At 46.3% G+C, this 23,849-nt stretch overlaps 1 protein-coding gene across 2 annotated transcripts in view; it reads left to right on the top strand.

Moving 5' to 3' along the window:
• The first annotated feature begins 545 nt into the window (after positions 1 to 545).
• dclk2a (doublecortin-like kinase 2a) overlaps positions 546 to 23,849 on the top strand; it is a 31,338-nt gene continuing 8,034 nt past the window's right edge. Inside the window, exons 1-8 of one of the 2 annotated variants that reach the window (XM_076033143.1) lie at positions 546 to 1,374; positions 6,626 to 6,957; positions 18,411 to 18,513; positions 19,188 to 19,286; positions 19,439 to 19,489; positions 20,920 to 21,013; positions 22,437 to 22,522; positions 22,662 to 22,767. In XM_076033143.1, the coding sequence (XP_075889258.1) occupies positions 987 to 1,374; positions 6,626 to 6,957; positions 18,411 to 18,513; positions 19,188 to 19,286; positions 19,439 to 19,489; positions 20,920 to 21,013; positions 22,437 to 22,522; positions 22,662 to 22,767 (1,259 nt within the window). In that variant the 5' untranslated portion in view covers positions 546 to 986. Of the gene's footprint in view, positions 1,375 to 6,625; positions 6,958 to 18,410; positions 18,514 to 19,187; positions 19,287 to 19,438; positions 19,490 to 20,919; positions 21,015 to 22,436; positions 22,523 to 22,661; positions 22,768 to 23,849 lie in introns of both variants that reach the window. The other variant, XM_076033150.1, reaches the window with a different exon arrangement.

The raw sequence follows: 23,849 nt of genomic DNA on the forward strand, positions 1-23,849 counted from the left end.
AGGACTTCTATCAGACCTGGAGTTCCTTGACAGGAAATAAACCCATGTTGTTTTAAAAAAATATTTTGTCTGGTTCATATCAAATCAACAAAACTGTTAACTGTTAGACTTACTCAAGTGGAAAACACAACAGCAAATCCCTCAGCACACACACACACACACACACACACACACACACACACACACACACACACTTACGTCAATAAACAAACCAACTACTTAAGTCAACAAAATTAACTTTGGACCGGAAATGGTTGCAACCAGTGGGCGACACGAGACTTCGCTGCTTGGACAACGGCATCATCCGTCTTTTCAACCACTAGATCTGTTATTTTAGCGCTTTCCAGGAAACTGAAGGAAATTTCAACTTGACGTTCTGCCGTGTATACCGTTTGAATACATTGTAGGTCAACGACCGTGTCTGTCTCTGAATAAATTAATGAAAACAATGGCGCGCATTAGGACCATGCGGCAGGGATGTGCTGCTGCTGCTGCTGCCCCCGCTTCTCCCGTTAAGTGTGACAGACAGTGTGTGAGGGCTGACCACTCTCTCTCACACACACACACAGGATGTGTAGTTGAGTTGCGGTTTGTGGACTCCTCCGTTCAGTACAAGTTTTGCGCTTCGGGGACTTTGACGGTTTGAAGGCCGGCGGCAGCTCCAGCGAGATGCCTGTCACTCACGGCTCCTCACGGCTCTTCTACAGCGGACACTCTGGTCCGAAGCCCGAGCTTCTCTCGGCTCACTAATATTATTTTAATTAATAGTATTTATTTGGGGGACTTTATTTGTTTGTGTGGTGTAACCGACTGGACTCGTCAGCGGAAGCCGGTGCAAGCAGCGAAGCTCGCAGGCTGGAAGTGAGTTTGGGGCTCGAGACGCGCGCACGTGTTATCCATCAGCTCCTTCAAGCCGCCCGCGGATAAATAAAGAAAAGTTGTCTTTTCCCGCCTTGGAAAGATTCGCCAGCCGCCGAGAGGGAAGCATGTCGTCGAGCAGGAGTATCGAGTTCGAGCACTTCGAGGAGCGGGAGAAGCCCCACCGGACGCCCCGCGCCGGTTCGGGCTCGAGGGGCAACGGTCTCACGCCCAGCCCCGCGCACAGCGCGCACTGCAGCTTCTACCGCACGCGCACCCTCCAGTCGCTGACGTCGGAGAAGAAAGCCAAGAAGGTGCGCTTCTACCGCAACGGCGACAAGTACTTCAAGGGGCTGGTGTACGCCGTGTCCTACGACCGCTTCCGCTCCTTCGACGCGCTGCTCATGGAGCTGACGCGCTCCCTGTCCGACAACGTCAACCTGCCCCAGGGGGTCCGCAGCCTGTACGCAATGGACGGAGGCAGGAGGATCAGCAGCCTGGACGACCTGGTGGAGGGTAAGGAGCAGGATGGAGGAGCCGCCTAGTGCAGGGGTGGGCCAACTTTTTGGACTGGTGGGGCCCACGATGGGTTCTCTAATGTGAGAGGGGGGGGGTCTCTCGGAGTAGGACCAGATGGATGAAGTGTTTTGGTGACCCACCTCATAGTAGAAAAAAAGTATATCATGGGATATATAGGAAACGTGTAGCTTTAATGTCAAATGAAAATGAACACAAGTAAAGTTACAACAAAATGTCTTTGAAGCGCCATGGTATTTAGCTCTTTACTGAAATGACTTTTAAATTCTGAAAAAAATGATGAAATACAGCTATTTTATGACTGACTTACAGTCAATATTTTTTCAGGTTTGGCTGGCGGATTAAAAAGTTTAACGGGCCGCATATGGCCCCCGGGCCGTAGTTTGCCAAAGCCTGGCCTAGTGTGTTGCCCTTTGTGATGGATCATGTGCATCAATCATGGGTGCAATTGATTTTTCTAAACGTTTTGACAGCAGCCATTGGCTAAATGCTTCATCCTCAGGCGGTGTACAGCAGAACTTTAAAAGGTCCCTCAGAACATTTTATTTTAATGACCCAATCCACTGATGCTGCCTGTTCTTTCCAAAAGTGCTCCACAAATGGGTCAATGTTCAGGTTGTTATGTGGAATGTCTAATAAAATCAGTCTAAATCAACTTTTTAAAGCGGGCCTCGTAAACCATCACAACCGGCAATTTCTGTTTTGCCCTTTAGTTCTTGGTTCCATCAGAATTTTGATCAGCTACTGGCAGTTCTCGACGATGCATTTCATAGCAAGGCCCATCAGAAACCCGTTATTCACGTCCTGTACTTGCCCTCTACTGGAGCATTTTACAAAAGCTTTCACCGTGCTATTTTACACTTCAGTGGCGCAGCCATGCAAAATCAGTTTCCCAAAAAACCTCAATAGATCTCCAGAAATGTGGATACTTAGCATTCTGTTTACAACCTCCAGCAGAATCACTCCACGGCAGCAAGCTAAAGCTAATTCTTAATTGAACCTTCCTAGTTTCTAAGAAGACAAAAACAATGCAGAGGGCATAATAAACCCTCCCTTTGTGACATCACAGAGGGCACAATTCCAGATCTGTGTGTTTTGAAATCACATTATCTTCAGCGTGGTGCAAGCAAAAGAAGACCATGAGGCACTTTCCTCACCTCAGCAGAGTTCACTGGCAGGATGGAGATTCATGGATCATATAATGGATTATATCATTCTTTTTGATGCATATGATGTCAGCACACCCTCCCAGACAAAAGGGTTACCTTGACAGCAGTTCCCCTGTTATCCGTCCATCTCTTCAGGGGGTCATTCTTCTCAGAGGTGATCCTCAAAGCCTTTTTTTCCCCTTTGCACCACCCTCATCGCACGCAGTGCTGACATAACTGTTCTGACAAGTTTGACCCAGAGCTGTGAAGGCAGACGAGCAGACCCCCTCCTCAGTGTGACTGTACTCGGGCTTCCCCTAATGGGCATTGATTCCTGTTGACCTGCGAAGCGCCCTTCCCTCATTTCGTGAGTGTTTGCGAGCTGTGTTCATGTTGGCTTGAAGGCCGGTCGCGCCGTCCTGTGTGGGAATAAACGTGCGCTGAATATGTATACTGCCATCGGAGGGTCTATTTGTGGCTAGTTGGCTACGGTTCCCTCTCTCCTCTGGTAGGGCGATAGTAGTGTTGTTCTCTCTGTCAGTATTTGATCTGTCATTGAAATTAAGGGAAGGACTTAGTAATTACTGGACATTTGTGTTACAAAAGTTTGAAAGTTATGTTAAACCTTGAGTTGATTTTTGACTTAATTGTGTATTGAAATGAGTTTAGATGACAGGTGCACACTGGAGACACAAATGGGGCAGCGTTGTCTCCACCCTTTCACTTTCCTGCAGCTTTATTTGCCCTGCAGGGACAGTGACCTCTCTGCATGGAGTTAATCTTCATGCTCAGCCAGTGTGTGTCTGTCGGCAGTGTGACCTGACTGCAACCCTTTCTTGAGATGTTGTCTTCTCAGCCAAACACACTGGGATGCCCTGACCTTTCATCGCCCCCATTATCGCTGTCATTGTCTATCTGCCTAAAACCCTAACCTCCTTGTGAGGGAATCATTCCATTATAATGGGAGCAGTTTAGGACATTTACATGTTGCTAAATGAGGACAGCAGTATTAAATTAGATTTAAAATCATATCATTTTTTTTTAGTGTTTTCAACATCAACATGGACAGCAGTAGATAGCTTTATTATTATGATGGATTTGCTTTGTGATAATAAAATCTTAGCGTTGATGTGTTAGACCTTTGTATTGCTATGTTTTACATGATGAAACAAAGATTTATTCTTTTTTTAAAAAACACTAACTGAATTCCAGTTACCCATCATCTTAAATTGTCTAATTAGCTGAACTCATGCACGATGTACCAGATGTTTTATCACTCAAACCGCCTTCTTTGTACTTCATCCTTGAGGTGCACTTTTAAACTATCAGCGCTGATGTGTTTCTCAGGGCCAAATGTCTGTTGCTTTTTGCCATAAAAGAAATGAGAAACACTTCAGACAATGCAAAGTTGCAGGAGGAGCAGGCAGGGAAATATATTTCTGATGAGATGATCGGCAAGTGAGCAAAGCACAGGGGTCTTATCTGTCTTCACTCATCCGTCCGATCGACAGAGAGGAACCGCGCAGAACATTTCTGCACAGCTCAGCAGTCTGCCTTTCTCCATTGATTGAGGCCTGCTGGGGCTCTTTTGTGTAGAAACCCAATAAGCACCTTTCACATATGTGCCCCTCGTGGCTGGATGGGATTACCAAGCCAAGCCGGCCACTTGTGGGAGGGTTTCCTTTGTGGGAGAGGCCGACTCAGCAAGCTTTTTCCATGCTTGGATGCCAGTTGCAACGGCTACTTCTTTAAACACAGCCAGATTAAGTTGTTTGAGTTTCTTTGCCACAGTTCAAGCTTGTCTGCACCCTCTGCTTCTAATAACAAGTGAGGCCTGTTCCTGAGCCCTTTGTTTTTAGTCAAAAAATACAAGCTGCACATGCAAACAGCCGCAACTGAAATGGAATCAGGACCCTATATAGATGTTGCATTAAATCTAAGCAGAAATGTGGAAATGAAAACTAAACCATTCGGCCGAATTAAAAAAAAAAAAGAATAATAACCCGTTCCAGACAACTTCATGAAACACTGAAACTTTTTTCCATTGGGAGCACTAATAATGACTATCTAGCATGGCTCGATCTTTAATAATGGTGGGAGCAGGGCATTTCTCGTTTTGCACTTATGAAAATCCTTTTGTTATGCATAATTTCAATGGCCCCAGTGCCTTTTTTTTGTTATGAAGCCATTTTCCGAAACCTGTTTCCCTCCACATAATTATTTTGTAAGATCCTCTTGAGTCTCTTAAGCATTTTAAGCTAAATGAAAAAGCAAGGCTTAGTAAAAATGCTCAGTGAAACAGTCATTAAAATATATTTTTAAAAATGTCATTTTAAGAATGTCAAATAAATCATTTTGCGTACGTTTTTCCTCAAGCAACACTATTTTTGCGCCTTCAAATGTTGGTTTCAACGTTGTTTTTAAGATTCAATGACTTGAAATGGGACAAAAGGCAGCCCTGCTATTGACACAGTGCAACCTGCTGGCCTATTGTAGGACCACATAACTGTGGTTGCCTGCCCAGTACCTTCTCGAGAGAACATGGCTGTCAAAATTCTTTCTCAGCCACTGCCTTTTCTCCTCCTTGCTTCATCCAACATCTTCCTTGGTGGTTTGACCCTGATGAGTTTCTTACAGCCAGGCCAGATTCAGACCTCGAGCAACCTTCTCGCCGCGAGGCTGCAGCCACCGCCCCGCTCTGCTGTGGCACTTTTTACAACCGAAACCAATTGTTTCAGACTATAACAGTAGCCTGTGCATACTTAGAATACCATTGTCCCATGCGGTCATACTGCTGACAGCTGTGTGCCCTTCGTAATAAAAATGACAAAAGTGGTTAGACGGCTCTGTTAAGGCTGACCTCATCTGTCGGCCAGATGAGGACAGCGGTGGTGGTGGTGGCTGGGAGGGTGAGTGGTGCTCAGCTGACGGGTGCTGCACCTGAGCGCTCTCCACCCCTGGGGATAGACTTGTCACCAGCCACCACCTGATAACACTTTGCTATTTTACCATTTCCTCCCAGATGAATGACAAGCCCCAGTTAAATGTTGTTGGTTTCTCAGCCAATGCTCAGCCACATCAGCTGTGTCCCGGCCTTTTAATTAGCCCTTAGTTAATTGCATACTTAACAAACCCTGGTACTATGGGGCACAGTGTCTCTAAAGGCCTCCTTAAACTGCAGCCCAATCTTGCCATGACACAAATCGGAAAACTGAAATAGCTTTTTGATTTGATTCCACAGAAGCATCTTTACCAAAAGGCTTTCACTGCAAACAAAACTCGTGTTCTCTAAAGAGTTGATCACAAGTTGATCCTGAGACACACAATAACTTAACTGGGCTTTGCTGCTTGCTCGTCATATCCATCTTGCCAAAAGTCTTTTCAGTCAGTGACATCAAACACAACAGTGCGTAGCAGCTAGTACCAGGACTGCTAACGTCATGCCTTGCATCAGTGAGAAGCCGTGAAAAGTCCTGAAAAATGTGTTGACCGTGACGAATGGGTTAGGCAGAGGTTTCGGCCGACGAACTTCCAACTGTTTCCTGCCCCTGTACGAATGCGTGACCAGATGGATGATGTGAGATAAATCAGAGGGATTTAGACAACATTCCATCTGGCGTTCCAAGCCAACCATGACGCTGTGGACGCCGGAAGACTTGAGCAATGGAAAGGCCTTGAAAAGACAGTTTTTCGCTCTTGTCCTCATTCTCATATTGAGTTTCCCATCTAAGCTGTAGCTTTCACAACTGTCATCGGACATTCCTGTTGTGGTTTTTCCATTTGCCGGCACGCCCCTGAACATTTGTGTGTTAACTGTTGGAAAGGAATGCTCGGAGATAAAACAAAACTCTTGGCTTTGGAGGAAGGCCAGTGGTGCAGCTCTGACAGCTGAGAGGGAGTGAGGACATTGTTACACTGGCTGTGCCTCTCAATGTGCCCTCCTTTGTTTCAGCTGGGGAGCGTTAACCCTTTGTCGTTCCTCTGCGGACTGTGTTGCATTGTACGAGGTCAATTTCCGTCACTTTTTCCCATGTGCAGACGCTTCTGAATCCTGACTTGCAAAACTCCTCTTGACTCTCCAGGTGAAAGCTATGTGTGCGCCTCAAACGAACCCTTTCGTCGGGTGGACTACACCAAGAACACCAACCCCAACTGGGCCGTGGTCAGCAGGACCAGCTCGTCCCGCTCCCTCTCATCTCTCACCTCTCCGAAGAGCGAGCACATGCGCAAAGACTTCATCAAGCCCAAGCTGGTCACAGTCATTCGAAGTGGTGTGAAGCCCCGCAAGGCAGTGAGGATACTGCTCAACAAGAAGACAGCGCACTCCTTCGAGCAGGTGCTCACCGACATCACGGAGGCCATCAAGTTGGACTCGGGCGCCGTGAGGAGGTTGTACACTTTGGACGGGAAGCAGGTGAGTCTCCTGGTGCTGCTCGGTGCCATCTCTTCCTGGCCTTTATCCAGCAAATTCTTAGACATAGCTGACGTGAAATGAAAGGGTGTTGTTGGGTTAACGACTCAGCTCCCAATGACACAACTTTGGATGAGGTGCATGTGACAACCAGATGGGGGAGCTGGGCCGAGCTTCGAAGCAGGAGGCTCTATCTCCAAAAGCCTCCTTTGATTTACGGACTTCAGCTGTGTCAGCGGTCGGGGTAATTACACCCCATTTAATCGTCCAGACGTAATTACACGCCACAGTTATTTCAACAAGGAACTAATGAATACACTTAAGAGTTCAGCCACTTCACCGTGTATTTTCCTTGTGCTTCATGCGTCCCAATCAGGCTGCATGAAACTGCTCTAATCCGATCCCTCAGGGACACATATGGAGTGATGTTTTCATCTGAAAATCTCAGTGACGTGGCTTTGTGTTGGGAGGAGAGGTGGTCTAGAGCACATGGTGTGGCTAATCAATTGAATTTATGTGTCACAGACTCATCTGGCGGACATCTTAGTTGATTATCATGATTTACAGTGTTTTCACTCTCATCTTTGCAAACAATTTAGCCTCTATATAACAACAGCTGCTCCATGTGAAGGACAGAGGTCAGAGGGTCAGCTATTGTAGAACTTTAGCAGGATGACACATGGTTGTCCTCAACATCTTACAGTGGAACACATTAAATTACTGGGAAAACTACATCCAGGAATAAAATGTCTTCCTGCTGAGACTCAGAGGAGCTCCAAAGCTTACAAAGCCTGCACATTTATCCACGCAATAGTGTGTTTACTTTTGCTTTTGTCCTTGCAAAGAGAGCAGGATTTCTATGCAGCAGACAAACTCGGATCTCAGTGCCAAGACAAATTGGAATTCTGCTGCTAGCAGCAGAATTTCTTATTGGACAGAGCTATTTCCATTTCCAGTTTGAATGGGTAATTTAAAAAAACACCAAAAAAGGAACCTGTGCACATTTTGTACAATTGAAATGGCTCAAATGAATTGAATTATTTCAAATGCAGCAGTTAACATTTCCTAAAACTTTAACTCTTGACAAAAACTGACTGAAACACTGACGCCATCAGAATATAGTACTGAATATCAACCTGTCCTCAGTCAAACTAGAGTTTTCTGAACACAATGCCTCCAACCTTGAAGCATGGTTGGTGACTGACGAGGCACTGACTCAGTCAGACTTACAAATATATGAACTCACTACAGTAGCTTGAATCAACAGTTTTCCATTTGCCAGACTCTGTCTGAATGTAGTATATTCCTAGCTAAAGCTGCACATTTCAATCAGGCGTTGATATGTAACAAAATTTGTTCACTTGCAGACATACTACTGTTTGATGGTCGTATTTCATATCGTATTCTGTACAATGTAAAGAAACATAAATTGTAGAAAACTTATAGTGACTCATAGAAAGAGTGCATTTCCTCTTTACCAACTTTTAAACTCCCGTCATAATTTTACATGTTGTACTGATTTGGTACAAAGAGCAACAGGTTATATACTTTAGTGTGTGCATGATCTTACCTTGACTTGTAAATAAAGTCTATTTGTCTATTCTTCTGGTCAAGAAAGAGGTGGTTGCTGGTAGAGAGAGATAAAGGTTAATAATGATTAGGACATTATTCTGCTGCTTCCGTTGTAGCATTGACATTTACTCAAGAATCTAAGGTGCACAGGAAAAGTGGGTGGGGTCCGTCTTGGAAACAAAAAACTCCCAGGCTGGAAAGTGGCCTGACTGTGACCCTGAACATATCATACACAAGTTTCACGATTTTGACTCTAAAAACACATGAAATGCTTGGACTCACTCAGAAGTTGCATTTTTTTTAGCATAGTTCAGTAAAATAAATATTGGTTTTATGACTACTACTTTGTCACTTTTCAATGTCCCACAACATCACTGACTGCTCACCACCGAGTAGTTGCAAGGTGTACCTGATAAACTGGCCAGTCAGAGAAAGTTGCACTGCTTTGCTTGTAATATTTTAGAGAGGTGACCACAGCTGTTTTCCCACAGTTTCAGTCATCTTATTCATCACAGTGAATTTAGAGAGTTGCAGGTCTGGCGTGACTTTGTGCAAGCTGCTGATGCCGTATCCTGTGAACTGACAGCAAAAATTCAGGGCTGGACAGCTCAGATGCATGACTTATGAGGTTGGTGATCCCCTGTGACAGTTCCAGCCCAGCCGTCCTCTGTGTCAGCTTAGCACAGCACAGGACAACACTCACTTGTCATAATTACATAATGTTGTGTCTCTGGTCTGTCTGTTTCCTGTGGCCGACCTCTAGGACTTCCTCTCAGATTAAGGGTGCTGCGGGGGTCAGGGAACGGCGCGATACATCCAGGGTCCACAGCTGCGCTCATGATTGCATGTGATAGGGAATCGGTTCTCCTCTATTGTATAAATGCTCGTATCTATACAAAAAACAAATGGTGTGCATCTATTTCTGACGCACACCACCAATAACTTATCAGTTCAACCTTACCAAGACTTGTGTTGGCAAAACTAAAGTTTCCTGATGTGTTATGATTGACCATTTGGACACTTGAGCTCTTCCGTCTGCACTTGTAGTGGAAATATCATGGTCTCCTTTTGGTCTCATTTTGATAATGAGTTTACAAAGTTACTGTTTCCACAAGTGGGCCAAGTTAGCTTGTTGGAGAGCATCCAGTATCCATGTCTCGTCATTTGTATAAAGTCTGTACATGGGATGAATTGTTATAGGTTTGCCTTTATTTTATTGAATATGTGCAAGATTGTGCAAGATTCACTAAAATCTGTTGATATCTGCAGAAATGATTGACTTGATATTATTTGATTGGACTAATCTGTGATTCACCCTGCTGTCCCGTTACTTTCCACATGGACGTGACGCCGCAGCAGCTCAAGCAAGCAGCTCTGCTTCATGCATATGTCTAACACGATTACCTCAGAATCAGGTTAAGATTCTGATTTGAAGGTTTAGCACATTAAAGCTGTAACATGATCGCCACGTATGAACTCAGCCATATCCTGCCCATAATAATCTGATCTCCATCTGCTCTGCTTGGATCCCAGTGCGAAAAAGTGCACCTTTCAATGTTTGCGTCTGAAGATTGTCATCTGAATTCTGAACTGGAGAACTTTGAAATATGCACTGTCTTTAAACCTCCCTTGCCCTCAATAGTGTGGTAGCACCAAACTCATCTCACTAATTAGACATCCTAACCTCTTTGAACCTTCAAATAAAACATTTTGTCTTGGTGAGACTCTTTGAACGGTGCCAAACTGGCGGATGGACAAACTGGAGACATTTAAGATATTGAAAACATTTTCTGTAGCTGTTGTCATACTACTAAGGGACACATCCATCCTTTATGGATCAGTGCTTTTTTTGCATTGCAGTTTTTAAATGCTTTGACTTTGCTCCAGCTTGTGCTAATAAGATAAGACTAGTGACAGGTGCAAGTTTAAAACCGAAGAGCAAGATGACAAAACCTGCCTTAAGTGAAGCACTTTTGTCAGCTCTACATCAGACACACACACACACATCAATTGCCCTCTAGCAGCATCCTGCCATCTGCTACTCCAAAATCAAATCACAGGTCCCAGCCACCCAGTCAGCAGGCTCTGGAGTGTACACACGCACACACACACACACACACACACACACACACACACGCTTATACGTCACCCCCACCACCACACTCTGGGGTCTTGGCCACCACCGGATAATTAGACCTACAAGCTGGAAGGGAGGTTTAAAGTGCAGCTGTCAGGTGTGTGTGTGTACTCATGTGCGTGCGCGTGTGTGGTGTGACATGCGTGTTTATGTGCGATGGCATACTAAATACATCTCTGTCCACTCTCCCCCTTAAACTCAGAGAAGCTCTTCAGACTGAATGTTAATCGTCCATCTTGGGTATCTGAGCCAGAAACATCAGCTGCCGCCTTTCAGAGAAGGAGAGAAAGAAAACCCTGTTTTACATGTCAAAGCTGACTGGGCAGGCAGAAAATAAGATTTTGCCGTTTTGTATTGTTTAATTGAGGCATTCATTCTGTTTAGGGGAACACTCGGTCGCCCTGTGTTTTTGTTTGGCTGTCTTTTTGTTTTGTTAATTTTTCATTTTTGAAATCCGCCAAGAACCTGTAAACTCTGACAAGGCGTACAGAGTCCAAGTGATGACACAGCAGAGCAAAGCGCTTTCAGAGGAAGCCAAAGGCTGACAGTTGAAGTACCACAGAGCAGTGTTGACCTTTGCTAGTCAGCAATTTGTGTTTCATTGACATCATGAGACTTTTCAGCATTGAAGTCACAGATCGGTTACACTTTGCACTTTTGAACACACAGTCTTATGTTTAGAGGTGTGTCACAAATCAAGTACTTTTTCTCATAACTGTGCATTCACTCATGAAAGTTTGGCAAACAGCAGTTTGCTGGACTGCATCTAAATGCAGCATACTGCAAGGTAAAGCTGCACATTTTAATAAACTATAAAAAAAACAACTTGCTCTTTAAAGGCAGTGGACGAGATGATGCAGTTTTTCCATATTGCAGTTTAAGTTTAAATTCAATCATAAATTGATTGCATGGGAAATGTAGAAAAAATGTTTATCTCCAATTTCACTTTGGCTTTTGATTTGTTTTCATTACACATTAGACTGAGAATAATCAATATTACAGAACCCCCAATACCCTCACTCCACTCAAGACCCACATGTTCCCCTCTGGTGGTTACTCACGCCTACTTTTCTCCCATAACTCGTCTTTGTCCTTGTTGCAGAAGTAACCACGGTAGTTTATGGCTTGTTTATTAAAGCACGAAAAAGTATGTAGGTCTTTGTTCCGTCGCGGCTTGAGATGAAGATAAAGGGAGCAGTGATTGGCTGTCCCCAAAAACCATCTGCTCTTGAAGTCTTGACATTCTTTTGCCTGGTCTTGCTTTGTGATGTCATCAGGGTGACAGTCTGAAGGCCCATTAGGCAGGCCGTGGATACAGACCTCGGGTAGAAACGCTGCCCTCTGTAGAGTCACGTCAGCAGACTGGAGAGTCGAGAGGAACATGGAGCTCGTTAGAAAAACTGGACCATTTAGTTTGGGTTTGTCAACATTGGAGTCAGTCATGTGAGGATGTGCTGCAGCCCTATGTGGATTATGCATTCGGTTTAATGCATAAAGCAATGCAAGCATGTTAAATGAAATTTGACATTTTGTTCAAAAGAGGTAAACACAGGTAAATGCAATGCAGCACGAAGGTCCTTGCTATTAAATAAAGAACCCGTTTTATTTTTCCTCATCTTAACAAAGGCCCCTCAGTGCACGTGAGAATTTGCTCCGTCTGTTATCATATTGATGAAGCTGACAAACAAGTCCAGTGTTGAGGCCACACAACACACACAGGGGCTCTGTTTGATTAAGCAGCACGGGCTGTTTTCAGGATCAGGTCTGGATTAAAACATCAACATGTAGGTCAACCATGAGGATATTTGCATGTCCACCTATTGTTCTCCACTGTCATCAGCGCGCAGCACCATCTGATCCCGACGCAGTGACACCATGTCCCCGTTTACACTGTTGATGAAGGCAAATGCCTGCATGCGAATGCCAAAAGAGTAAAATTTCGCTCATTCTGTCTAATCCAAACTCTCCCATTAGCCCAAATCAATATTTTTCAAGGCCTTTTTAACCATTCTTTGTTTCGTTAAAATTTGCAAGGAGGCCCATCAGGGTAGAGGAAGTTCTTCCTGCGTTGATACTGAAGTTCGTGTTCTGCACTGTGCCTGTACCCGATCATAGAGCTTTGTGTAGTGAACTTCCATATTAAAGCGTTTATCCCTGACTTCAGCAGAGTGGCCTTGCACATTATTGATTTCCCCAAAATAGCTCAATAAATGTCCAGAAAACCGCATATTATTTCACCATCTGTTTATAGCCGCTGACAAAAAAGCTTTGTTTGTAGTTTCCTGCTGGATCTGAAGCTTGGTCGACTTTCCACTTGGTTGTCAGCTGGTCTGAGAACGTAGTCACTATTCTGTCCTTTGTGACATCACAAAAAGCTGATTTCCAGAATACACGCTTTCACAAAATAGACTTTTTCAGAAATGACCTTTTCATGTCTGTGAGTTTAGTTGCACACTGGAGGCACATTATTCTGAAATAAACTTTGCATGAACTGTGACTTTGAGGACTTTGCCGCTCAATGCGACTCGGCTCGGACGAAGCCTTGGCTGGCGGGTCAGTGCTGGTCCGTCCTGGTGGAACGCTGCAGATCCAGGAGCACCCGTTTCTGATCCCGGCAGATGGCTCGCAACACGCAACCACGCGTTGCCCTCCTCCCGCTGTTTGTTGCCGTTGCAATCCCACTTCATTGTATTTACAGAGCAAAAGTGCCTCTTCCACTTTTCACAAGTGCTGGCATGATCCCCGGCATTGTCAGGCGGGAACATAAAAAGCGGGCGGCCGATGGAGAGGGAGGATGTCTGAGGGGTGGAGGGAGCGCTCACTGGGCACAAGGGGTTGCCGGCTGTGCTGAGCGTGTCAGCGCCCCCCACCCCCACCCTCAGCACCCCTCCCCTCCATTGTGTGCTGTGTGATCTCCACGCTTGTTTGGTTTTCTTTGTCTGAGTCCAGCCCCCCGTCCGTCCTTTGCAGCAGACCCCACCCCCACCCCGCCATCATGCCGTCATCAGCAGGCACCCGGACCTTCAGCCCAAACTGTTTACTGTTTGTCTCAGATCAGCACAGTCAGTCAGTCAGCGGAGGCAGAGTGATGCCGCTGGATGTTTTTCTCGGGGCCGATCACGAGCTGCGACTCTTTTAATCAAAGCGACAGCTTTATGAAACTGGATGAATTTCGTTTGCACAACAAATGGGCTTCTGTGTGCCGATGGCTCCGAGCTGTTTTCCAGGCTCACTGTCGCTGATCCTTGAAGCCGGCGGAAGGTTTATCTTTCCCATCTCGGCGGCAGTTTTTAATTTTATCCCCTGGCTGCTGCTATTTGGAACGCCAGTGGACGTTATTAGTGTGGAAACTTGGGGAATTCTGGAGCCATAACATTGTTGATTCTCTTTAAAGACGGTAATAAAGGGAACAACTAAAGAAGGCATCTCTTCCAACGACTCTGCAACCCTCCAAGGTTCATCCAAGTTTAAAGTTGTGCCCACTGACTTTAAACTGTCCCTTAAACAGTTTAAAGTCTGTCCCTCACTTATTGCACCAGTCAGCGTTCCTATTTAACATTCACTGTTACTCTCAGATGTTTACTTCTCATTGTAGACTCTAGGGAGACGATAAGTCTAAACGATAAGTGCCACCATAATATATGTAAGCCTGAGTCCATTCATTATAACTCTTCCTTCTCTGCGTCAAACTCTGACCTTGAGTGTCCAGATTAAAGAGTCAGACGGCTGCGGGCCAACTGGCCACTGGCAGGTGTGAGGCCGAGGTCACTGCTCTGTCTGCCGGCAATGAATGCAAATGCGGTGAAACGTTGTGATCAAACCCACGATTCTTTTCTTTAGAAGGGAAGTGGATTACTGACCACTACTGCCAGGAATGCAAGTAATGAATGTTGTGGTGGGGAAGACTAGAGGCGGCCTTTTAACCGAGAAACAAGGAAGTATTGTTGTGTGCAGTGATTTGTTGTGTTTCTGACATCATTGTTGCGGCCGCAGCCAGAGAGTGACGCAGTGATTCCATCCAGGTGATGCGCGGCTCTCTCTCTGTGCTCGCTTCCTGGCTGCCACCGCCGTGCAGGAGGTTTAGCGCCTCTAATCTGGAGGAATTAAACCGTGTGAGAGAGAAGCTTCTGTCTGCGAGCCAGAGTTCAAATGGACTCGACGACCAGGTTGGCTTCAGCCGGCGCAGCGGCCTGACAGACTTAATTGCCTCTGAGGCATCCGCCTGTTTGAAGGAAGCAGCGGAGGAAATGCCAGTTTAAAATATGTCCATCCTGTTTATCTGTGCAGCACCAGCAGAGAGTTGACTTTCCTTCACGACAAAGGCAAGAATGGACTTGTTGTGTCCATCCTGCACGGCCTATCAGTGCATCTCTTCAGAGTACAGGGTGCGATTCATAAAAGGGAACAAACGCTCCTTTCTTTGTGCGTCGCAAATTTCAAAAAGAGCCGTTTTTCATATTGTCGCTGCGGCAGTACGAGCGCGTATTCAAATGTATTCCAAAAGACTCCCTCCCTCTGTCGCACGAGCAGCTGTCGACCTGGAGGAATGATGGAGGGCGAGAGATAGCAGGACAGACGGAGGGGACGGAGCTGCATCGTGGAGGACACACTGCAGTTCACGCCTCTGATTGGCCGAAACCAGGCCTGAGCAGGAAGTTTATTGGCCGCGTTGACGCCTCAGTGGGGTGGAGATAAAAATAGACGAGGCTGCCTGACAGTCATTCACGTTTTTATTTCAGCACTAAAGACTTTTCCTGCAGTGTTTCTGTCCTTCAGGAAACTACCTGCTCGGGCCGTATTGTTTGCTGCTCATGGGGACCGCCTGCCACCCTCAGTGACAGAGGTGTCCGACTCCTGATTAATGGATTATTGGATCGCGGTTTTAATGTGACGGCTCCTTAGCCACTGATGCTAATTTGTTGCCAGCAGGTCGAAGCTCTTAAAGTCAGCGTAGGTGTTGGGTTTTAATGTGATTAGCAGTTTTTACCTGGGATGGCCCTTAACTGATGGCCAACATGGTCATTTTAGGGTCTTTAGCGCTGCTAAAATACTTTTCCTTGTCTTCACTTTTAATTGACCCTTGATTAAAAAACCAGTCCATATGTGGAGCATTTGTGCCTGTGCATCTGAGGCTGGCAGAATATTTGATCCTGAGGCACAGCAGTGCTTCTGGCCTTGCATAGGCTGGAGTTCAGTGTTGTGAGTGCAAAAAAACACAAAGCCCAAAAAACATGCCGTTAATGAATACAACTAAAACTTCTTGCGTCACGTCCAACAGTTAAATAGAAGTTTTTCATTTGAAGGGTAATATGCTTATTTGCGATTTGTTAAAGGGATAGTGCAATATCTTTGGCAATTTTGCGCACTGAGCTGAAAACAACAGGCACTGAAAATTAACTGACGTGTATTTATTCATATGACTGCCATAATGGCAGTAGGCGAATTTGCCAAAGTCGAACTATTCCATTAAGCTTGCTGACAAGATTTCTGCCAACGCATCACAGTGGATGGTTGGCTTTGCTTCTCTCAGCATCTTCAATGTCTTCAACTCACCACACCTCCCACCACAGGAGCAACATTCCTGGATGTGATTCCGACGAGGTCGTCCGACTGCAGAGGTCGTCCCGGTTGATGGTTTCACTAACACGGGACAGCTGACCACTCAGCTGCCGCCTGTGGTTCAGCCTGACAGTCCATTCAAACAGCTGACCTGAAACTACTGAGTGGATACAAACTGCAGCCTGAACTCCAGCAGTCAAAAATGTTGCGATTTGACAGGAAGCCGTGTGTGTGTGTGGAGGTCAGGGTGGAATATCATCCATCTAGTCCTGCTGAATGTATGTAGGGCCGTCCGCGTGGGCGGTTGCCATGGTGATTCCTACACGTGTTCCCTGGCCGTCAGCTGCCGGTGCAGAGGAATGGTATTTATTCCCGCTATGTCCAACGTGCTAATCTGCCACGGCTCAGTGTGGGCATGTGCCATTTTTGAATATTTTTTATGGTTTTATGAACATGTAACGAGCAGAGTATGGCTGCGCAAACAGTACCATGTTGAGGTTCTGGGTGATTAACTGGAGTTCTGCAGGGCAGCTCTACAGTGTCAACACTCAACTTTTTGGTTTTCCAGACTCCTTTTCTCTCAGCCTCCAACTTTCCTGCCTCTGCTGCGCAGATTGTTGCTCCTCCTCGGAGAGCTTTTAGATTTTGTGGACCATCATTTCTTCATATACCACTTCGCTCCTCTCTCTCTCTCTCGGTCTTTCTCTCTCACATACACACACCCTTTCCCCCACTGTGTCAGCCCCAAATCTCCCCCAGCAGATCCATCTGCCCACAATCTTCAGCCATCCAGCACTCCTCCTCCTCCTCCTGCTCTTATTTCAAGCCCGTGCGTGTGTGTGTGTGTGTGTGTGATCATACATCCGCTACATTTGTCAGGCAGTGTGTGGGTGCATAGTAGTTGTAGGGTGGGAGGGATTCTTTGTGTGATAATTAGTGTATTTTCCTCTCTTTTGTCTTCCTACTTGTCCACCTACAGCAACAAAGTGTGTGTGTGTGTGTGTGTGTGTGTGTGTGTGTGTGTGTGTGTGTGTGTGTGTGTGTGTGTGTGTGTGTGTGTGTGTGTGTGTGTGATATTTCTAGTGTCTGTCTTCAGGGGGTTTGTTGTGGGGTGTGAAAATAAAAGCGTTTAGTTCCGTGGTGAAAGTGACGGTGGCTGCCGAGCAAAGTGAGACTGCGAGACAAACGACCCTGCGGCACATAAACACCGACTGTATTTCCCTCCTGCCATGAGTCGGCACTGACTCTGCAGTACTCCGGCTCTCACACAGCTTTGACCTTCGTCCTTGCGTTCTGCTCTGACCGTCACAGTTACACCCTTGCGGCGCCAGAGCCATCGCACAACCTCACTGCGCTTAGCCTCTTTGAAATGGCTTGAGCAACGACTTGAGATCTGAAAGCACGTAGACAGAAACAGGCAGGTTATATAATTAAAGACTGCGGAATCATGCTAACTCTGCATGGCTGCTTCATCAGTTCGATTTCAACTCTTGTTCCGCCTACAAACCTCCAACGGAGGCGGGCGGCCCGAGTGAGGTTATGTTTTGGCTAAAATGAGAAGTGACTCAAAAGACCTGGAAGAAAGAGCTAGCACGAGTCGTGTCAACACTGCTGGTGCTGCGTTAGCACCGATGCTGCGTCAGCATCAATGCTGCGTTAGCACTGCTTCGATCAGAAGTGGGAAACATCTTCACATTAAAAGAATAACATGAAAAAGGCACTGAAGACTTTCCTCAGTGGACACGATGCTTTCACTCTGTACGCAGGAATCTGATTGGTCACCTTTGAATGTGATAGACTATTTTATCCAATCACCTTCCAACAACACTTCCTATGGGGCCTTCACCAGATGGATGCGCAAGATAAAACCAGAGGATTAGGAAATGCTCCATCTGGTGGACCAGCTTGACGTCCGCCCCATGTAATACATCCACCATCTACTTGGCTCTTCCCTTTTATGTTCATTGCTTGCATTAATAATGTTTTTGCTCAGGTCACGTGGCGCAAGTTTTTGTATTGGGTCCATTATCCCAGAGTCTGTTAATGCACTGTGTCTGGGGTCTTCACAGCCTGGTTGTTGCAGAAAGAACTGGCTGTGGGCAAATACAGGGAGCTTGTGTGCAGCTGCCAAGTGCCAAGACAAGTAAATCAGTCTCTAACCAGTGTGAATATGGCCTCTGTCCTTCAGATCACCTGCCTGCAGGACTTCTTTGGGGACGATGATGTCTTCGTAGCATGCGGCCCGGAGAAGCACCGTTACGCCCAGGATGACTTTGTGTTGGATCACAGCGGTAAGGCCGTCCTGGACTTTATCGCCTCCAATGATTTAGACACACTAACCATCTGTCTGTGTGTGTGTTGGACTCAGGGCCACCCCCTGTCCACTGTTTGCAACATTCATTTCCTTCAGGAAGTTGACAGCAGGATGTGAGATGTGTGTGTGCGTACAGAATTCTCCTCTTCTATGTTCTCCTTCAGGGATCCGTTTTGACTCAATAGATTTTTACCAGCAAGTGCGTTGAGTTGCAACTTTGTTGACCTTGGATGATATTTGGAGGTGACTTCCTGTTTGTCCCACTGCAGAAGCTGATAAGCGCTCTGGTAACTGTTTCCCTGGACTTATTCAGAAATAGTTTTGACTCAAGCGTTCGTCCCACTTTACGCTCCTCTGCTCCACTTTTAAGAATTAGGTCTTTGAGAAAACCAAAGAGGCCCTCTTGTCTTAGCTCAGGGTACAGATGCTGCTCCTCCGTTTGCAAAAACAGGGGCAACCCTGCTGTGCAACTCCCCAACAGAAAAAGGAGGCACTTTTTCATTCATTCATTGATCATTATTATTATGTAATAATTCCAAACTCTGAGTGTCTATCAAGACACTGTTCCCAGCATTTACTCTGAGAGGTTTGCAGATGGCCGGAGGTTAATACATGCAACTCTGACCCCGACTCTGTGTTCCGTCTCCCCAGAATGCAGAGTGGTGAAGTCGAGCCACAGTCGCTCTGCGACTCCCAACAGAACGGCAAAGAGCCCCGGATCGTCCCGACGCAGCAAGTCCCCTGGAGCAGGTAGGACACATGGCCTGACCCACATGACAGAAATAGTCTGGACACTGTACAGATGGATGTTGAAAAATGGATGGTGAAGGAAAAGGTGAAGCCATGCAGGATGGTCCACCAACCCCTGCTTTCCAACTCCTGTCCTTCCTCTGACCCTGCAGGCAGACACACCCTCCTCCTGTCGGCCAGTCAGCCTCCAATCAAATCCCCAGGTGAGAGAGCAGTGGAGGCGTCACACTGCGTCCACTTTATGAAACACCTGTCATCAGCGTCGGCCCAGTGAAGTCAACACAGAGGAAGAGCGCAGGCTCATGCTCTCTTCTCGACAATAGTTTTTTTAACGCACAGATTAAAAGGTGTGACTTTGCACAGTGGTTGCCAGCATGAGCTTGTTAATGCGTTAACATCAAGCACAGCACGTCAGTGGTTGAGCTGCTGTTTAGTGCAGGGAGTGTGTTAATTATGAACTCATTACTGGGATCCAGGTGTTTTTGCATGTTTGATGTCATCAATTTTCTCATTCAAGATTTTTTATAAGGCCTGAGCCACTAATTCTTTTTCATTATCTTCATTCCTTACATCCGTCTAATATGAAAGGCGGCTCCTACAAACAGACTTGTTCTGATAAGACTTTCCTCTCCAGCTCTGCAAATTAATTCTGAGCACTTAATTCACACGTTGCTTTTTATTCCATCTGCAGCAGCTGCGGTGCTTCGAACTTAAACCTGTTTTTATCGCACTCACTCCCAACGGTGGACTGCAGTTTGTTTAGAGGTCTTCACCTCAAAAGTTTCTCCACACTATCAAGATAAACTCCTGGCAGAGTGGGGGGGGGACGGGGGAGGGAGGCTGATTGTGCCATTAAAATGCACTTTGACAGAGGAGCACAGAGATGGAGGCTGTAGGCACTGTAAAATGATCCCCCCCCCCCCCCCCCCCCCCCCGCCCGCCCCACCACCACCACCACCACCTCCAGCCTCAGCTCAGCCGGGTTTATGCAGATGAAGAGACTTTGAGATTAAGTTTGACGCATTATGTCTCCGTGTTCGTGCCAAAAAAACAGAAACCGAGAGGCAGAAAAATGTTCTGGAGAAAATGACTAATTCAGACAAAAGCAACTCTCATCCCTGCCAAGTGTGTGTGTGCGCGTGCGTGAATTTCACATTAAGATGCTCTGATGACAGGCAGGTGGACTGAAGCTGCACACTGCCTGTCCGTCTTTTAATACTGTGAGTTGCCTTGTTTTGGGGGTCTTGGAGGCTGTGCCCTTTGAGCTGCCACAGCCAATCACAAGTTTCCTTTTAGTTCCTCCCCTCAGTGTCCTGCCTGCCACTTCCAACCTCTGGATGCTTCTCCACTGTCACCCTCTGGATGCTTGAGCCTCTCCTGCTCACACCCAAAGAGAAGATCAACATTTGAATGTCTACATTGAATGTTTTTATCCAAAGGAGAATCCCTGTTGTTGTCGTCCTCGTTTACTACTGCACTGCAGCCTTATTTAAAGGAAACTGTCTGCATTGACTTCAACAACCTAAAGCTGAAAATGGGTTTTATACCACTCAGATTGAACTTGCATCCGTCTGTAAAGCTTTCTTTGTGACTCCTAACCAGTGATGTTTTTTCTCCCTCTGTGTCCTCGTAGTCAACGGGTTCTCAAGCAGCCAGAGTTCAGCTCAAAGATCCACCAAGTCGTCGACTCCGTCTCCCACCAGCCCCAGACCCATCTCTGGTTTTAAGGTGAAACGTCTAACTGTGTTGGAATGTGGCCCATGCAGATGCGTTAACACTTGTTACGCTTCCAGAATGGGCTTTCTCTATCATTAAGAACAACCGAGTAGCCGACGTCCAAACTCAGGATGGTCTTGTTCTGTGTGTGTCTCTCCACTGGTCTCCTCCCTGGTTCATAGTCGACATCAACACCAAAGCTTTGCTTGGACCCCTGCACAGGTCAGGGGTCGACAGGGGGCGTGTCCAGAGGGTTGAACACCGAGTCGCCAGCAGGCAGTCGTGCACGACTCATTCCGTGTTTCAGACTTTCTGTAATCTGCATGTTAGCCCCAAATGACAGAGTTTGTAGCTGCTTCATCCAGCTGGCAGACCTCCTGAAGCCACTCTGATCCCTGCATATTTACTTGGCAGCAATATTGGAATTATGTGATTCACTGATACGAGATGGGGTTGAGGACAGCAACATTAAAATCAGCAAATAAATAAATTAAGCCGTGCACAAGTGACTATAAGAGGCCATCGTTGGTTACAGTCCAAACTAAACGGCAGCTTATTGGTGGATTTTCTGAAGCAGCTTCTCTGTGTGAAGACGGCTGTAGTGTTAGTCCTCCTTGTTGATGGACTGATTGAAAGCTTCACTTGTCCCCACGGGAAGATTCAGGTGTCGAGCAGAAACACATAAGAGCCTAAAAGCATCGTTTGTAATAAAGTCAAGGTAATAAAATGAAAACGCAGCTCATGTCTGGAGGAGAAAGAAAACATTAAGACCACGGATGAGTCCATGTGAAAGCCAAGTTCACAGTAAAGCACCGCGTCAGGGTTAACGGTGTCAGGTTTAAGTGCACTGTCCCCAACACAGTCACACATAAAAAAGGGGCCGGCTCTCACGGAAAGACGTTCAAAGGTGCTTTTTTATGAGAGCCAAGAGCTTTTTCGTGTGTCCTGTTGTAAAAAGGCTCCCATTTTCTATTTTTTGCTCAAGTGTGGCCGCCCGTTCAAAATGAATAATAAATACTTACATTAAGGTGATGTATATGGCACGTTGGGAAGCACCGCTGATGCTCCCTGAACGTTGGACAATTTGTGGTCGTCATCTTCCAACAAAAAATTTTTTTGAAAGGGCCCTCTGTTGTTCCCTACAGAAAAGCTTCCTATCATTGATTGATTGATTGATTGATTGATTAATACTTATATATTAATACTTATTAATACTAATCCCAAAGGATCCATGCTTGGATGGATTTCTGTCTGGTGAAAAGTAGATAAACAGAGGGAGCCCTGACACTTTGTCTACTTGAAATATTTGCTTGTTTTAGATCACCTGAAACAGGTGGGAAGTGCGACTGAATCATCAACCTGGCCAAACATTAAACAACCTCCATCCAGGAAGAGCTGCTGCTAACATCCGTTTGTCTTTCTTATTGGTGTCCCGCAGATCCTTCCGTCACATCACGTCTCTTTGCCAAACGTAAACGGGAACAACCACCAGGACCAAAACAATCGCCCCGGTCCAGAAGGTAGCTCTTCTTCTTCTTCTCCTCTTCTCCTCCTCCTACAGCAGCTGCAGATTGCTGCATTCTGTTTTTGCTGCCCTGCATCTTGTTCACTTTTTATTGGTCCTGGGCTGCCAGTAACCTCTGCCCCCCCCCCTTGCAGTCAACGGTAATTGTTACCTGCCAGCCTCCACCATCTCAGAGAAATACAAGGTCGGAAAGGTCATCGGAGACGGCAACTTCGCCGTGGTCAAGGAGTGCGTGGAGAGGTGGGTCCTGTAGGGGGCGCCGGCGTGGCGGCTTAGCAAGACGTGCGTCACGTGCACCGGCAGCTTCGTCGGGGTGCTAAGCCCCGGTTGACAGGCATTGTGCAGACTGAAATATCCCGCCGTGGATTAAATCCCAGCGGTGAGTTGACTTCATTAGCCTTTTTAATCTGAGCGTCGAGGCGGCGGCCAGGCTCACAGCAGGAGGATCTGATGCATCCGCCCGCAAGGTTGCTGAAGATCCTCCCAGGAGCGTCTCACAAACGCACTCGTTTGCGTGTTGAAGTCGGTGTGTGTGTGTGGCGTCAGAGCGCTCGAGGCTCCGAGGACCAAAATGAACCCCCGAAGGAAAAAACAGAATTTTTCCAGAAAAACCGGAAAAAAATCAATGGCGTGAGCCAGCACATCATCACCACACTGGCTCTAAGTCATACTGCCTGCGGAGGTTTTCGTTTGATTAGTATTGATCACTGGCAGGCCTGTGATTGGCTTCACGTGCACACGCTAAAGGGAGTTGCAGGTGTTTCCTCCTCTGTGGAAACAGAACAGCCTGCTCGTGGAGACCCGTGTTGGTTTAGTGCCACTAATGGTTTGAATGTCCACAGGGGAACCTTCAGGTCATTCTTGCAGCCCTGTGGGAGGCAGGCACTCAGTTGAAAAAGCTTTAGTTGGCATTTGAAATGCAGCGTGAAGCATTGAAAGACCAAAGAAAAGAAATGTCCCATATTTTCTTTTTCTGATCTTCATTTCTCACCCTGGACTTTAGTGAAGCAGCTTTGCGCAGGTTATAATGCAACAGCATATAGATCTCCTGAAGAGAACCCTCTGCAAACATGATCACTTTTAGCTTCCTGCTAATATATACAAGGCAGACATGAGAATTGGGAGACGACTTGGAAGCAGCAACAGATTACCTAGGAGTGCTATCAGTGCCCTTGGTGACATCACAAAAGGCTGATTTCCAGAACTGTTTGGCACACTCCTGAACAGTAGACCTAGCAACATAAGCAGTAGAATTGACTTTTCTATACAGTTCAGTGACAGGAAAGACACACGGATGATGGTTATAGAATCAACTTCGACCT

The sequence above is a fragment of the Nelusetta ayraudi genome, unplaced genomic scaffold (genome assembly GCF_046127955.1).
Source record: "Nelusetta ayraudi isolate G7.1 ecotype Tasmania unplaced genomic scaffold, CSIRO-AGI_Nayr_v1 ptg000004l, whole genome shotgun sequence".
Classification (NCBI taxonomy): Eukaryota; Metazoa; Chordata; class Actinopteri; order Tetraodontiformes; family Monacanthidae; genus Nelusetta; species Nelusetta ayraudi.